Source organism: the organism of the source record quoted next, unplaced genomic scaffold, assembly GCF_019419815.1.
Source record: "Pyrus x bretschneideri cultivar Hongxiangsu unplaced genomic scaffold, Pyrus_bretschneideri_v1 Contig40, whole genome shotgun sequence".
Taxonomy (NCBI): Eukaryota; Viridiplantae; Streptophyta; class Magnoliopsida; order Rosales; family Rosaceae; genus Pyrus; species Pyrus x bretschneideri.
Window position 1 is genome coordinate 402946 of NW_025999724.1, and position 17549 is coordinate 420494.

Genomic DNA, 17549 nt, shown 5'->3' on the forward strand with positions numbered 1-17549 from the left:
CCGGATTGGGCAAGGGAATTGGATTGGTATAATTGGTCCTACAATCAACTTAAGTCCAATATTCAATTGGACCCAAAAATATAGGAACCTAAATGATTGGTTTAGGTTTTAGTCTTCCTATTTTGACCCAATTACATTATAACATTCGTATCTCTTTCGTTATGAACCTGATTTGATCCCAATATGCGTCGATGAGTTGCTAATGATGCGTACTATTTAATTACGCTAGGGAGACAAACAAATTAATTCCAAAATATGTACATCCACGTTACTAAACCTCGAGAGCATTGTCATCATTCTACACACTCGGGCATTAAAATATATATCACTTCGGGACGGGTCGTTACAAATATAATGTATCAAATAATGCACGGGTACTTTTGTCATATAAACAATATTTTTCAATAATTATTTTTTTTGGTATAGTGATTTTTTTTAATTATAATCAATACCTCATAATAGGCTAGCAATAATGTGATTCAATCAATTATTTATTAGATATTATTTTCTCTATTTTTAAACATGTTCAAACCATCTAAGAGGCACATAGTGCCGGTTATAAAAACATGTCGCTCACACGCGCATAATGATAGGATTCAATTAGTTGTCAAATGATTTTTTTTAAGCAAACGATATTATCTACACTAAAGGTGAGGAGGTGGGCTTAGCCTCACAATGGGCTAACAATAATGTGATTCAATCAATTGTTTATCAAATATTATTTTTTTCTATTTTTAAACAAGTTCAAAACATTTAAAAAAAAAAAGTCATTTGCACGTGCACAATAATGTGATTCAATCAATTATTTATTAAATATTATTTTCTTTATTTTTAAACACTTAAGAGGAACGTAGTGCCAGTTATAAAAAAAAAAAAAGGTTTTTCGCACGCGCAAAATAATGTGATTCAATTCTCAAATGATCTTTTTTTTTTTTTTAAACAAACGACGTTATCTGGGTGGGCTTAGCCTCACAATGGGCTAGCAATAATGTGATTCAGTCAGTTATTTATTAAATATTATTTTCTCTATCTTTAATGTAAATTCAATAGAATGTAGATAGAAATTAAAAGATTGATTTTATTATATGAATTCAGCTGCTTTGATTGGTTTGTGAGGAGTTTCTTCTAGTATATGAATTCAACTGCTTTAACTAAACTAATGCGTGCGTGAACGCTAGTCATATTATTAGTTTAGTTAGAATTTAAATAATAATATCGTTTGTAATCGCATTAGTTTAGTCAAGATTTAATCTTATAATATTGTTTGTAATCATAACTACGAATAGCCAAGTTAGTTAGAGCAATTAATTATGAAGTAAAAACCGTAAATTAAAATCTATCACAGTGCAATTTAAATTAGATTGAAATATTATCCGATAAGAAAAAGTTAAAAGACCAAAATGAAAGAAGCCTCAAAAGTGTAGGGAGCAAAAGATGAACTTACACCATAAGCTTAAAGACTTGGGAAAAAAAAAGAAAAAAGACTTTCAAAAGACCAGTGCTTTGAGTGATAAGTGGGCCTTTGATGGGCGTATATAAATACAACTTCACTGAAATGCTGCTTCCCCACACAATCCAAAACACTGATCGATAATCACAGTTCAGAGTTGAGAGAGAGATGAGCAGTGGCAGTAGCAGCAGCAGCATGACAACTGAAGAAGGAGATGCAGAGAATGTGAATGTGATCCTACTACCTGGGTTCAGATTCTACCCCACTGATGAGTTGCTGGTCAGCTACTACTTGAGGAACAAGATACAGGGCGCCGACTCCCATTTCCGCCACCTCATCCCTGAAATCGATGTCTGCAAGTACGAGCCCTGCGATCTTCCTGGTAACCCCACTAATCTGTCTCACTTTTTCTTCACTACCCATTTCTTATTTCTAATGGATTCTGCTGTTGTTTATGTAAATTTACAATCTTGTTCGATTTTTCTGTTTTTTTCTTCCAGAATTGACTTGGGTTGGTTTTGGTTTTTTGTTTTCTGTTGTATGCATAAATTTATGATCTTTTCAGTTTTTGTACCTCACGAATTGGAGTGCATGGGGCCAAACCCCTCCCCCCTCCCCTTAGTATAACTTAAGAGTATTAATATCGTTTGTATCTCAAGAATTGAAGTGGGTTAGTTTCAACTTTTGAACATTTTGTTTTGTTGTTGGATTTCAGCATTCTTCCCAGAAGTCCATGAGAAGGAGTGGTTCTTCTTTAGCCGGCTCGATTACAAGTACAACAACGGCACTCGCTGCAACCGGGCCACGGATCAAGGCTTTTACAAGATCACAGGAAAGGAGCGGGAGATCAGGGCTGAAGAATCCAAAGCTGTGGTTGGGAAGAAGAGGACTCTGACATTCTACGAAGGTCGTGTGCCGAAATCAAAGAAGACCGATTGGGTAGTCCATGAGTATTATCTCACAGAAACTGAGGTGGGTTCTAAACCCACCAAGCAGAAGGACTTTGTCCTCTGCCGCCTGAATAACAGGTCAGCTAGTTATAAGAAGCCGAAGGGTGGTCCGATCCACGGCGAATTAGCTGATTCGGGAGCGAATTCTGAAGATGAGCAAGCTGTTGTAAGTGATGTGATAGCAGAGCCAGTGGAACATCTGGGAAACAAAGAGCTAGGAGATGTTAATAGAAATGAGTCTCCAGATGGTTCTTGTCTGATGGACTGCAATGACATTTGGACGTTAGCTGATGGTGATGTTGAAACTGGTGGCTTGAAATTCTCGGGTTTCGATGATCCTAATAGGTTTCTAGAGGTGAGATAATCATATGCTTTTTTCTGCATTCTTTCGATTGAACTTGCAAAACCTGCCAAAATTTAACACCTGCTTGTTTGTCATCCTTAATCCACCAGTTGTGTGCTGAGATGCGAGACATTCTGAATTCACCTTCTCAACTGCCGCAGCCACTGCAGATACCGCAGCCACATCAGCCACTGCAACCATATCAGCCTCTGCAGCCACATCAGCCACCACAACCATATCAGCCTCTACAGCCACATCAACCACAAGATTACTGCCCCACCACACACTACAGCCACCACAGCCACATCAGCTGCCTCAACCACAGCAACCTCTGCAGCCCATCAATAAACACGGAACTGGGAGATATTGTGCATACCAATAACCATATTGGATGCAATGATGAGTTACATGTTAACTACATTGCAATGTTTGGAAATTGAAGGGAAAATCAACAAGAAAGGATGAACAGAAGAATGAACACAGAGATATTAGAGAGAGAGAGTTTAGAGGGTGAAATAGGATTTGTATTGACTAACTAAAATGAAGATTACGCACCATGTTTTTATAAGAGAAAGCCTTACTACTCTAACCAACTTACTAATTGTATTGCTAACTGTATTGCTAATTTGTATACTTAATACTCCCCCTTAATCTCAACTGGGGAAACCTAGTTTGAGATTAGAAGAATATCTGCAATCACTGCCATGAAACCAAAAAACAGAACACAGAGTTGAATCATCTGCAACTTTGCAATCCCACTTAATCCACCTCAGATTCATTCCATGTCAAGAACAATATGACAGAAAACCTTTCATTCAATTACCCTTTAATAGCCTTCTTTCAATCTGGAAAAGCTGAAAACAGATCTCAAAATACTAGTAAAGAAGAATATTACTAAATCGTAATACTAAGTAGTAACATGTGAAGTAGTTTAATTTCTTATAAGAACATACAAAGCTCTTTTTTTCAATATAAGATTAACACACCCAACCGTTATCCTAGTAAAGGATGATCATTCCATTTGACAATAAATCACTTATAAATACCACGTGTACAGTTATTACAGCTGAGCTAGGTATAAACTCAGCATCTGCATTCTTGTCACTCCACAAATGTTTTAAAAGGCGAAGACGAAGCTAATGATAGTCTTACCTAGACGATAGGCTCACGGAACCCAAAATTATATATATATATATATATATATATATTACTTTGTAAAACAATCAAACAAGCATGTCAAACAGTTAAATATTTGATTATTATTATTATTATTATTATTATTATATTTCTAATTCGCATCATAAAATCATAATACACCAATAGAAACTAAGAAAAATAAAATTAGCTTGAATTTTATAAAAATCTTGCTCAAAACATGTCATTTTGAGTTAGGGTTGTTTAAAATAAAATTCAAACGTGTAGGTGTCACATCTACAACACCTCAGACGCCTAGGATCGCTCCCATACACCTAGGCTAGTCTATAATTCACTCATGTTGGATGATAGACTAGTCTTAATACTAGTTTTTTAAAGCCTTGCTCCACAAGGACTTGCACAGTAGACGTAGTGCTCTGCCTTCACAAGCAATTATTTTCCCAGTATTGGAGTCTAGAATGATCTTTGAAATCTCTCGAATGTATTTCCGTCCGAAAATGGGTTGAGATCCTATCCGGATCTCAAAGTTCAGAACCCAAGAACTTCACAATTTGGACCGTTTAAGAAAGAAATTCTGGCCATTTAAATTTTTAGATTTTTATGAGATGGACCAGTATAATGGGTTTAATGAGGACATTAAAATTGAAGTTGAATGGTTTGGATTTGAATTGTATGGATCTCTTAATCCGTGGGCTCTGAACACAGAAATCTAAGATGAATCTCAATTTCTCTAAAAAGATCCCCATCCTTTTTGTAAGAATCTTAGGGATCTCCATATCTTATTTATTCATCATATATCGTGCAGTTAGTTTTTGTTAAGTCTGTTTGTATTTAATTTTAAATAAAATAATTTAAAATAATTTTCAACCATACGATATATCATGGAGAAATAAAATATAAGAATCCCTACAATTTTCACAAGAAAAATTCGGATGGAATCCAAATCCCTGCAAAAATTACTAAAGCTCATCTTACAAGAAAAAAGAGGGGGAGGGGGCCCAAGGAGAGGAATCATAAGATTCCCACTCCAGGATGAAAGAATAAAAATAAAAATTAATGTGTTTAAAGGACGATGATGGATCCATTCATAACGATATGACGCTGTCATGTTTGTGACTTGGGTGAAACTTGTCTTGGAAGCTCAAGACTTGATTATATAATTGGTGTGCTACCTACGTATCTATTTTTATTTTTTATATACTCGTTGTTAAGTTTTGTTCTTGATTTTTTTTAATTCATCTTATTTGACAGTTAAAAATTAAAAAAATATGTGAAAAGTAAAAATGAGTATGCAGATATCATACTCGTTATATGTTTACACCTGGAATTTTACTGTTTGGGTCTTTAAACCTTTTTCTATACCAAATTGGCCTCTAAACTTCTAAAAATGCACGGTAAAACGAGGAAAATACCACTCCCCTTACAAAATTTGATAGAATTATTTGTGTGTGCTGTTCAATTCAGACGATTTTTTGTTGTAACAAATCTAGCATCGTCTATGTAAACAAGAAAACTTTTCTGACGAACACAACACAAATGTAATTAACAAACTGGACACTTATATAGAAACACGTTGTGGACATCAAAATTTCCGTGAAATAAATGTTTACCTACAAATTAAATTTTGACTCGCTAGGGCTTATGTGGCACACACCATATATCTCGTCAAATTACACAGATTGTATGTAACTCATCAAAACCGGACGAATCACCAGAATGACACAAGTCAACATCTGAGATCTCCATCCAATCAAGTAAAAAAGAGCAAATTAAACCAAATCGACCAAATCCTTCAATTATGTTTTAATTTCTTAAAGTACTAATTCTGATTTATTTAATAACTATTAGTCTAGATTAAATCAAATAATATTCAAAAGGGGACAAATTAACTCTAATTTGATTAAATTATATCAATTAGGGTTAAATTTACTAAATTAAAATTTTTCTGATTTAATTAAGAGCTAAATTAAATAATTAGCTCAAATTAGATAAATCAGAAAATCAATCCCACAAATTACAGGATTCATATTAGGATTCTAAAATAAGACTCAATTGCTTGCCTATAAATATTAGGGTCAGTTTCAAGAAAGAGGACACAAAGCAAGTCCAAACCTTTGGAGAAAACCAGCAAGCTCTCTCCCAAAAGCAAACACCAAACACTTGTATTCTTCATCAAGCTCATACTGAATCAACAAACACAACAAATACATGTGCCAGTTCATCGACACTAAAACCGAAGACACCCACCATGTGAGAACATTCGTGGTCTCGTTTCATTCAAGATCAAAGTGCTTGCCACCTTGGATCAAATCTCAACACTTGAGATCGAATTAGAGGAATATTCTTGTAAAGAATAAATACAACATTTGTAACCCTAAATAATAATATTGTTTGTAATCACATTAGTTTAGTCAAGATTAAAATAATAATATCGTTTGTGTTCATAATTGTGAGTAGCCAAGTTAGCTAGAAATCTCATCAACCACAATTTAAAATAAGGAAAAATAATGAAAACTTTGAAAACTTTGAGTTTTAACAATAAGGACAAAATAAAATAGTAGAGTGAATAGTACTATGATTGACTTTTTAGTGTAAAAATATGATTTTTCGTTAAAGTGAACAGTACTAGAAGTTTTTTTTTTAAATTCCCTTTAAAATATGTATTACTGTATTTAGATTAGATTAAAATATTATATAAGATAAAGTTGAAAGACCAAAATGAAAGAAACCCCAATAGTGTAAGGAGCAAAAGATGGAGAGATTTTTTCAGGCAAGATGGTACATCACGTGTTACTCAAATAATGGGATATATATGTTAAAAATTTAATAACTTAAATAATAAAAAATTTCACCACTTATAAAAAATTATGTAGTTTAACTTTCACCATTTATTTAAAAAGATATGAAAAAAGTAAAAAGATGTATGTAAATATCACACCCTTTTTTTAAATACAAACTTCACTTGCTCTGTTTCTTCTGATTTACTCATTTGAAGGAGAACGAGGAGGGATGAGAAACATCAGCAGCAGCATTACTAATTTACTACCATGACCACCCCAACCATCGCACAATCGGCGCCGGACATGGTGGCTGCGATCAGATTCCATCCCACTGAAGATGAAAAGGCCGACTTCTTGAGGAAGAAGATGAAAAGTCACAACTCTCAAGCCTGCCTCTTCCTCCCTGTCATCGATGTCCTCAAGTTCGAGCCTTGGGAATTGCCTGGTAAGCCATTATTCTATCTCACTTTTACTAGTTCGGTGCCAAGAATTGGATGGTGTTGGAATCTCATATAATTCAAGGTATGTGTGAAGCAAGAGGTGAAAGATTTTTCCTTTTAGGGGATTAGATGGATCCACCCCATTTTGTGGGGATTCGAAGCATTAAGTTATGAGTAATTCATCTTCTACCTTCAAATTGGACAAAATTTCTTCATTTCTTCCATCAACATGTCTTAAATATTGTGATTATCCAATTCGATCCAATCTTAGGCACCGAACAGCCCTGAATCTAATAAGTTATCCAATCCAATTGAGTCTTTAGTCACCAAACAAGTCCTTGAAGTGAGTTGGTTTCAAATTTTCATTATCTCACTTTGTGTTGCAGAGCGCATGTTCCCTGAATCTCCTTATCAAGCAAAGGCGTGGTACTCCTTCAGCTGGTGTGATTACAAATCCAACAATAGTCCTCGCTTCAAAAGGAAAACAAAGCAAGGCTTCTGGAAGATGAACGGCGATCAACGGGATGTCGGCCCGAAATATTTCACTTGCAAAAAGAGGACATTAACCTTCCAAAAAAAGACCTTCCAGGAAGGTCGTAGGTCTAAATCCGTTACGACCAGCTGGAAAATGCACGAGTACATTTGCATTAAGCCTAAACGGGGTTCTAGTCCCCATCAGGCGAGGGATCAGCAAAGGGGCTTTGTTCTCTGCGTCCTCAAGTATAAACCAGCTGATTCTAAGTCTAATAAGAAGAAGCTTAAGGCTACTTTGATCCGTGGTGATTTAGCCGATGGTACTGGTAACCGTGGCTACATTGCCTCTAGTTCCGGAGATGATGAAGCTGCTACTGCTGCTGCAACGAATCATATGCCTCCAAACACTGAAGAAGTTCTGGCATACAAACAGCTAGAACATGATCTGCTTGGTAGTGGAAATCAAGATGATGGTGAACCTGGTGGTGGCAGCTCATCTGATTTTAATCAATCTCTACGCGACATGATTCAAGAGTTTGGGTATGTATTTATCTGTATTTATTTATTTGTTGTTTTAATAAACACAGGGGATTGGATGGAGGTTTTCAGATGTGTTGGGCCTCTCTCCTTCATTACTGAGCGTAGCACTTTGTGCCCATAACGGACATGAGCTAATCTCGCCTAGTCCTCTGTTTTATTAAGAAGAAAAATATACAAGCTTTTTGAATATTTTCTGATGTAAACCTGATAATCTGGAGCACAAAAGTATATCGAAACTTAATACTTGCTTGTTTTGTGATTCTTAATTTTGCAGTGGCAGTTATGTCCCCCAGCAGGTGAATATCTGAATTCACACTTTCCTCCCTGAGCCACCTCAGCCTCATCTCCCACCACAGCTTGGAAATGCTCCTGAAGTCTGCAGTGGCGAATTGGTTGATCCTGGTACCAGTGGCTGCAGTACCTATAATACCGATAACCAAGCTGCGACAATGAATCATATGGTTTCCGACACAGAAGAAATTCTGGCATTCAAACAGCTAGAGCGTGATGTGTTTGCCGGTGGTAATCACGATGGTGGTGAACCTGGTAGTGGTATTTTGACCTTTGGTGATGGTAATGATGAAACTGGTGGCTGGAAATTCTCGGATTTCGATGATCGAGCTGCATCTGATATGTTTCAAGAGGTGATATAATCGTATGCTTTTTCTACATTTTTTTGTATGAACTTGCAAAGCCTGCCAAAATTTAACACCTGCTTGTTTGTGATTCTTAATCCACCAGTTGTTTCCTGAGATGGGAGAAATTCTGAATTCATCTTCTCAACCGCTGCAGCCACCGCAGCCACATCAGCCACCACAGCCACATCAACCACAGGATTACAGCCCTTCCTCACTGCAGCCACCGTTACACACTATGTAAGAGGTAATTGAAAAACAAGAAGTTACTATGATCACAGATAAAACATAAATAATTAGAATAAAACAATCAAACAATTAATGGAAATAAACTTATCTTCCAAAGTGGAGGAAGAAGACGCCATGACTGCTAGGGTTTCAAAAGGAGTCTTCTACACTCAAGAAGCCGAGAGTCCTTGCTATCAAATAGGGTTTTTAGCACAAGATAGGATAATTACTGTGAGTGTAGGGACCCCCTAATATATAGATGCTCATCCCTTTAATCTAGCTTATTAACTGATTAAAGGGATTTCGTTATAGTCCTAAATGGTAACGAATTCTATGTCAACTAATTAAGGTTTTCATGATTAATTGCACTAAATAAGGACTCCTAAACCTAACCAAATAGGGCTTCATAATTTTCTCAACTATTAACTCAGATTGACCAAGTTACTTGTATGTCAAGAAACAGTGAGCGCATGTTCTTTGACACTCACAACTTACATTGTATATATAAAATATCACAGTTCATGTAAGAGGTAATTGAAAAACAAGAAGTTACTAGGATCACAGATAAAACATAAATAATTACAATAAACCAATCAAATAATTAAGGGAAATAAACTTATCTTTAAAAGCGGAGGAAGAAGACGCCATGACTGCTAGGGTTTCAAAAGGAGTCTTCTACACTCAAGCAGCCGAGAGTCCTTGCTATCAGATAGGGTTTTTAACACAAGATATGATAATTACTGTGAGTGCAGGGACCTCCTAATATATAGATGCTCATCCCTTTAATCTGGCTTATTAACTAATTAAAGGAATTTCATTATAGTCCTAAATGGTAACAAATTCGATGTCAACTAATTAAGGTTTTCATGATTAATTGCACTAAATAAGGACTCCTAAACCTAACCAAATAAGGCTCCATAATTTTCTCAATTATTAACTCAGATTGACCAAGTTACTTGTATGTCAATAAACAGCGACCACATAAACTTTCTAATGTGCAGCACAAAAATTACATCGAAACGTAACCCTTATCGTTATGATTCTTAATCCAGGCTTCTTTAGTCCAGAAGAATATATGGGTCCTCTGTTTGATCCATCTTCGTTACAAGATTACTTGTTGCTGTCACCAATGAACACAGAACTAGATGTTGTGCATACCAATAACTATATTGGATGCAATGATATCATTGTTGACCAGGATTGGTAACTTAGTATCCTGGGAAGAAACAATAGACCCTACTTTTAGCGACTGAAATTTACCGAAGTTACAAGCATGAGTCTAAGACAGCAACAGTGGAGTAAGAAACACAGAAAATTAGGTTTAGTCGGTATTAGCTATTCAAGAAACACATCAACATAGCTAGTGAACAGCAGGATCTTAGCTATCGAAGAACAGCAAAATCTTAGTTATCAGAAAACAACAATGGGGGACTTGTAAACCCCAAGAGCGTAAAGCACCACCTACCCTTATCTACAATTCAGGAACTGTAGGCATTAGAAACTTCTTCTGCTAGTGGTGGACGATTATGTCCAGGACAACCGATGTAGGTTACCTAAGCCTTTTCTGTTGGATTTATCCAATATAAATAAACCTTTAAGTGGTCTACTACATGTAATAGCTAGGAATGTAATATTGGAGAATAATGTTGATTGTGATTTGATCTCTTAAAAATATCAATCCTATATAAGGTGTCTTATATTGGAAATAAGATTGATGAAATTCTTAATTGAATATGATTATGATACTTGACTTGGAGACTAAGAAAGTAAGTTTAGATTTCCTTTATGGATGGAAACCCTAGCTTTTAGTTTATGTAAACACGGGTACCTATAAGCCCTAGAACACACAACATAATACTTCCCATAGAGTAGTTGTATCGGGCTAGGTGTTTATAGAAGACATTGGTGTTGTCGTGCCTTTTCTCCTTCCTTGCTCGAGTACCATGATTACAACTGGAATTAGGTTTGTCACTCTTTCGTTTGCGTTTTAATTGTATAACCTTATAAGACTAATTGTTGGTATCAAAGCCACTGGTTATATGATTAAAACCTATTAGGTTTTAGGTTGGACATTATAATATTTTTATGAGTTGCGTTTTTAATCCAAGTTATGATTGCGTATACTTGGCAACACCACCATGTTGTTTCAATCGGTACAATTGATGCTTGTTAATAGGTTATATAACCATTCGGGTTTAGTCAAGAATTTTTAATAATTTTAAGGCACGAATCCAAAAAAAAAAAAAAAAAAAAAAAAATCAAGGATAACAGCAAATCGTGGTATCAATCCTTATATATAAATCATGGTATCATAACTATTTTACAATGGAAACCATGTGAGATTTTTCTATTTCAAATATAGTTCAAAGTGATTCCTTTTGACCAGCCATATTAAGTCATGGAAAATAGCTTGGGTTAGGGACACATGAAGTCACAAGTATAAAACCACGAACAAGGCACTGAGAAGAATAACGATTTCGTTCTATTTCAATTTTCATGCTAATGTTTTGGTTGGAATGATTTACCATGTGCCACTGATGATCTCAATTTTTGTAAGCATGCTATATTTGTTTTACCTTACTGAAGAGTCCCCTCCAATTTGCAAGCAGAACGAAGTCATCTACCAAAGCAAAATGGCTTGTTTAATTGACTTTGATTTTCATGATGGTTTATGGTATTTTGGTTGATATATATTTGGGTTGATCCCTGAAAGCTTAAATTGGTAATAAGATAAAGGTATACTTGCATGAGTGATGTGCTAATTATTGTAGAGCATGTTCATACATTGAAAACCATGTTTCAGTTAAGTATGTCATGAATATGGATCCAATTATTTCATGTTTGGCAACTGTATAAAAATAGGCATATGATTAATGTGTTTGACTAAGAATTGAGATTATCAATTTTTAATCTTGTATATGTTAATATAATTCAGTTCGATCAGGAAGAGCAATGATAAATTTAAGGTTTTGCAATTTATCTAAATTATTACTCCAGTCAAGGTACCGTTATGATATAATTTGGTAGCCATAAATTTTTATTATTTTCTCTACAAAATGGCTTGAGGTGATACTCCAATTGAACAAGAAATAATTGCATAAGTGTCGGCAAATGGCATATGCAGACATGCCCCAAGTATGTAAATGTCAAATCTATCTTGTTTGTTCGCGGCTAATTTTGTTAATGCCACATGAGAGCAAGCTTGCTGGAATCAAAAGCTCCAGCCGCAGGTTTAGGGCAGGTTTTTTTACTGCCACGCGCGAGAACACCTGTGTGAGGTGCGTCCTGGGCGGACAGGCGACAAGGGGACACTAACCACCCTTCAAATGCCTCACGGATCATTGCAGGTTTTCTGTTTTCCTTTTGAATGGGTAAAATAAACTCATAAAATCAATTTTTTTTTAGTTGCATTACATGATTATGTGTAGGAAATATATGTAGACTGAATTAAATAGCCATGTCATTGGTTGTTGTCGGAAATATCCAACATGGATTCAATTTTAAGTATGCAAACATGTAGCAAAATTGACATATGGTGTGTTTTATTAAAGGGATTGTGTTCTCCTATATTGCTTTAAACTTGAGATGATCTTATGTAAAGAAACAAATGTATAGATTAGTAATACAATATACTAGTGCTTAAGTATGATCGAGGATTAATTCAAGTAAGGTTTATACTGATATTAACTCCATAAGGAATTTGCATGACTAATCAACTAGTTTTGTTTATAATTTTGTTTTCCTGTCTCAGTAGTCATTTAATCAAACGTGACTAGTTAACTATGAAAAATGGATGCATAGTTTGTGGATTGACTAAGAATGACAGAAAGTATCCAGTGACAAGGACAAGAATACTAAATGAATGAGGTTTCCAGTAATTATTTGACAATTCTCACTTGTATTTTGTCTATTCTTGTATGAGAATTATGGTTGGTCATGTGATTATATATATGTATACAAAGAAGTAGTGAACGCATGAAGGCATAAGGTATGTAATCCATTCAAAGTATGTGACTTAATTGATAAGCATGAATTTTCAAACATGTATTATTGTTTGTGGTTTTTTCTATGCCTAAAGAATTTAAACAGTGCTTTGATTAGTAAATTTTATGAGTCATAAGGGGAGAAGAAAAGAAACTTTTCAAGGCTAATGTAGGGCATATATTTGAGATGTTTTCAATGGAAGAAAATAATTTTGATTGTTCCTTTATTTAATTTGATATTTACAAAGCTAATGCATGATTTTAATGCTATGTTTAGTAGTTTTGTACTACGAAAATAAATATATAAAAGGAAAGAAACCCATTTGACTTAAGAAAAACATTTGAGTGATTTAGCTTTTAAATTAAAGGAATGTATTGTTCTTTCCCATTACATAAAGTATTTCTATTTTAAGTAATTGACTCCATAATGATAAGTATTGACATTGTTGTGGTGGAATAAAACTTGTTCCGTATGTGATTAATCTCTTTCAAGTATGTTGTCAGGTTTCTTAAGATTAATTTAATGTCAAAGGGAGTCATGAAGGAAGGAATTAGTGTCATTTGTTGGCAAGACTCGAAGCTCGAATTAGGTTATCATAATTTTGTCACTTACAATTAATTAATCCACTTGACTCTTGTATTGTTTTAGGGCGGAGTTTATCAATGCCTTTTCAGCTAAGCAAGCCGCAACGGCTTAGTTGACAATGGGATTGTGTTTTTTGAGTTGCTTCGGTCAACATTGCATCTTAATTAGAATAAAATGGATAATCTTCTTGCCCACATGTGTGGATTATTTCTTTTAGTTTAATTAAGATGGCATAGTATGGGTTTTATTTTACAGAAGTTGTGAAAGTTTCATCTGCCCACAGGTGTTGAAGTTTTTCATGAAGGTACTCTTGTGACATATAATCTAGTACTAGAAACTAGTTAATTTTTCTTGCCTGCATGTGTAAATTAATCTAGTTTCATGAAGTTTATTGTGGAATAAAGTTCCATGTCTTCAATTACAAATATTTTCACTATGAGCCCCATTAGAGGTTGTGGTTTTAAGACTTGTTGATGCATAGTAATGAACCCATGAAGGTTAATCAAGGATTGCTAAGGTACGCATTATTTAAGTATAATACTTGTAAATATTTTCAATTTGAACTGTGATGTCTATTTAGAGGATGAAATTTGATCACTTGAGATTCCTTTGGACATTGAAATTGAAATAACATGAAATTGAATTTGTTAGAGATGTTTAGATTCATGATAGATGAACATAATTTTTCTGGCAGATTGTGTCTTGATTAAAATCAGATGAATGACATGTCTAACGGTTACCAAATGACCTGAATTTTTGATATGTTAAACATATATATGTCTACAATGTGTGCAAATTTTCGTAATTTTTTGCTGTGTATTTTAATTATGGTGAATTTACTAGTAACCCATGCTCATATAGACAGTTTTACTGGCAGATTGCGTTGGTTTTTTGAGTTGTCACTTTAGACTACTATTTTGACCCAAAACGCCTCTATATTTTTATTTTATGAAGATTAGTTTGTCTATTTTGATATTTATAATTTTGGTTGCAACCAAGCTTATAAATTAATTATGATAAATTCTAAAGTAAGTGTAACTCGCTGAAATTCTGTTTGACAACTTTAAGTTGGTTGTAATGTCTATTTTATTATGTCTAAAATATAAAGTAATTTTATTTAGGTACATATTTGAAAGAGTGTTTGCCCAAGTGGGAGAATTAGTGAACGAAAATTGGGCTTCACACTCATTAATTTATTTGCAAGTATAAACTCTAAAAACTTAGTGGGAGTTCTTAAATTTTGATCATTAAGTGGACTTGCATAATACTATTAAAGCGTTATTCTGTCTTCCATGAATTTGTGTTTTGGTTGATAACTCGAATGACAATAATATGTTTAAGTTGCATGAATGGATACTTCGTATATGTGTACATTTTTGCAATCATTTGAATTCCTCGATTGATTATTTGTTAATCTTTATAAAGAATTTTGGGGGCTCATAAGGACTTAGCATAAATGTGGAATTATTAATATATATATATATATAAGATGGTTGTTGGATGCATGTTTTTGTGTAACAGTGGTAAATGCTTTCGTACTTAGTTGTACCTTTCATTGAGGTAACGTGCATTCATTGACTAAGTAAGGCTATTCCCAAAGTCATATTTTCAAAAATATGATTTAAGTATTGATTTGCAAATTAAGTAACGATGTTGCAGATTAGTGGGAGCTTGAGTTTCGTGTTAGTAATGGTTTACATTTGCAGATGACGTATAAGTTATGTATAGAATCCATGTATTCATTTTAATCTCCAGTTGGATTCATTAAGTCATAATTTTTATGTGCTAGTCAATTATCTAATGAAATATATATATCGGATATCAAGTTGTTATCAAATTGTATATTAAATGGCATGGAAAGATTTTTGCACTACCTCAACTGTGAGCATTTCCATCTGCCTACAGGTGTTGGAAATCACCATGAAAGTAACTGGTATGGTGCGTAGATCAGTGTTAAAAACATGTTAAATCATCTTGCTCACAAGTGTTGAATTAATTTGTTTTATGAAGTTTTGGGATATTTTACTTGGACATGTGCCTATTTGATATTTTCAGTTGTGTTCGTTGGCTACAAACATTGTTTGTCTTGTTACTGGTCTAATGAAAGTGATGCATGATTGTTTTGGAGATGCATTCACACCTGCAGGTTATGTTGGTTTCATTAGATGAAGGATATCTGCGTTGGCCGATTTAAGGCTTTAAAGAAGCATAAGCTGGACCTGAGGTGATATAAAGTAAGACATTTTGGTTTTTGGTTTAAAAGTTTCATCTCTTGTTCATAATTTGTGTTTCATGTGAATGAGGATCTTAGCATGTGTGATTATGAAGGTTTTGGGTTGTGTTAACCTTACGACCTTGTTAGTTCCATGTTGACAAATGCAATTGACAGAAACTGCATTAAGGACAAGATGTAATCACTATTACATGGCCACTGAAGTGACATTAGTTTCCAATCTCAAGTATAAACGTGAATGTTACATTTGGTAAACCAAGTGGGAGAATGTTGGATTTATCCAATATAAATCAACGTTTAAGTGGTCTACTACATGTAATAGGAATGTAATATTAAAGAATAATGTTGATTGTGATTTGATCTCTTAAAGATATTAATATATAAGGTGTCTTATATTGGAAATATGATTGATGGAATCCTTAATTGAATATGATTATGATACTTGACTTGGAGGCTAAGAAAGTAAGTTTAGGTTTTCTTTATGGATGGAAACCTTAGCTTTTAGCTTATATAAACACCGGTCCCTATAAGCCCTAGAACACACAACATAATGTTTCCCATAGAGTAGTTGTATCCGACTAGGTGTTTATAGAAGACATTGGAGTTGCCGTGCCTTTTCTCCTTCCTTGCTCGAGTACCATGATTAATTAGAATCAGGTTTGTCACTCCTTCGTTTATGTATTAATTGTATAACTTTATAAGGGTAACACATTCTTGTTCCTTTTGGCCCTTTAGTTTTTTTTGGTAATTTTGGCTGTTTTAAGAATTCCCTAGTTTTAGAAACTTCAAAGCTTGTTAGGTGAACATGTTAGTTCAAAGAACAGCAGTAGAAGCCAGTGTTTGAGATGTCATCAGGAAATCTACTCTCCTCCGACGAGTCCAGATGAAGTAAAGATGTCTTTTCTCAAAATCAGCAGTTGTTTGAAGACGCATATCTCACGTCAACCAGACTACGAATATTCCTTAGCAAAATTGTCTTCAGATGGTGTACTTTCTTCATCAAAAAGTCATATGAACCTCAGCGAAATTTTGTCAAATAATGTACTCTCTTCATCAAAGTAACACGTACCTCAGCAAAACTGTCTTTAACCATCTTCCATTCGCGTCTGTCCACTGGGAGTTGCTCAGAGAAGAATCCGACTGCAAAGCTGTATCACAAGACAAGGTGAGCAATCAAAGCTGAAATAGTTAATAAAAGCTCTTGTATTGAAGCTTTGGGAAGGCTATTTTCTGTTTTCACTCAACCTAATTTGATTTCTGTTAACTCTATTTGCAGGTCAGGGAAGCTGCAGAGAATTGTGTTGTTCTTCATCTGCCCGGGAAGAAAACAAAAACCGAGTCTTTGAAGCAGGCCACTATAGGGTTCTTTCACTGGAGCATCTCCTCAAAACCATCAATCAAGTCCCCGATGGGGAATGGTATAATACTTCGATACCAAGTTCAAGTTCTAGCCTCGTACTCAGGTTTTCGTTCCATAGTCGTGTCTTCTGGAAATGGCGTTATACAGGATCTGCTGCGACGTGGCTGCTGGAGTCCCAAATATATTACAATAACCAGACACTAAATGGTGATGTCCTGGTTGTCGGCATTGAAATTTGAGGTTCCATCCCTAATGGAGTGGTAATTGCGATCATTATCAAAATCGGATGATTATGATTGGTATAATCCTTTGATACCATTAAGAATTAAACATCCATCATTTGTAAATATTGCTTTAATTAATTTCCGTGTCAGCAGCCGCGTTTCTGTGCA

The 17549-nt window shown here is 34.7% G+C and overlaps 2 protein-coding genes across 2 annotated transcripts; both read left to right on the forward strand.

Moving 5' to 3' along the window:
* The first annotated feature begins 1556 nt into the window (after positions 1-1556).
* Positions 1557-3332, forward strand: LOC125469099 (NAC domain-containing protein 91-like). Its single transcript, XM_048566035.1, has 3 exons — positions 1557-1832; positions 2166-2755; positions 2854-3332. Exons 1-3 carry the CDS (start codon positions 1619-1621, stop codon positions 3181-3183), a joined length of 1134 nt encoding a protein of 377 aa, XP_048421992.1. The 5' UTR covers positions 1557-1618; the 3' UTR covers positions 3184-3332.
* Positions 3333-6886: 3554 nt separating this feature from the next.
* LOC103928005 (protein ATAF2) lies at positions 6887-17549 on the forward strand. The gene is made up of 5 exons (XM_048566036.1): positions 6887-7123; positions 7505-8132; positions 8407-8776; positions 8874-16962; positions 17074-17549. The coding sequence occupies exons 1-3, from the start codon at positions 6946-6948 to the stop codon at positions 8438-8440; spliced, it is 840 nt and encodes a 279-aa protein (XP_048421993.1). The 5' UTR covers positions 6887-6945; the 3' UTR covers positions 8441-8776; positions 8874-16962; positions 17074-17549.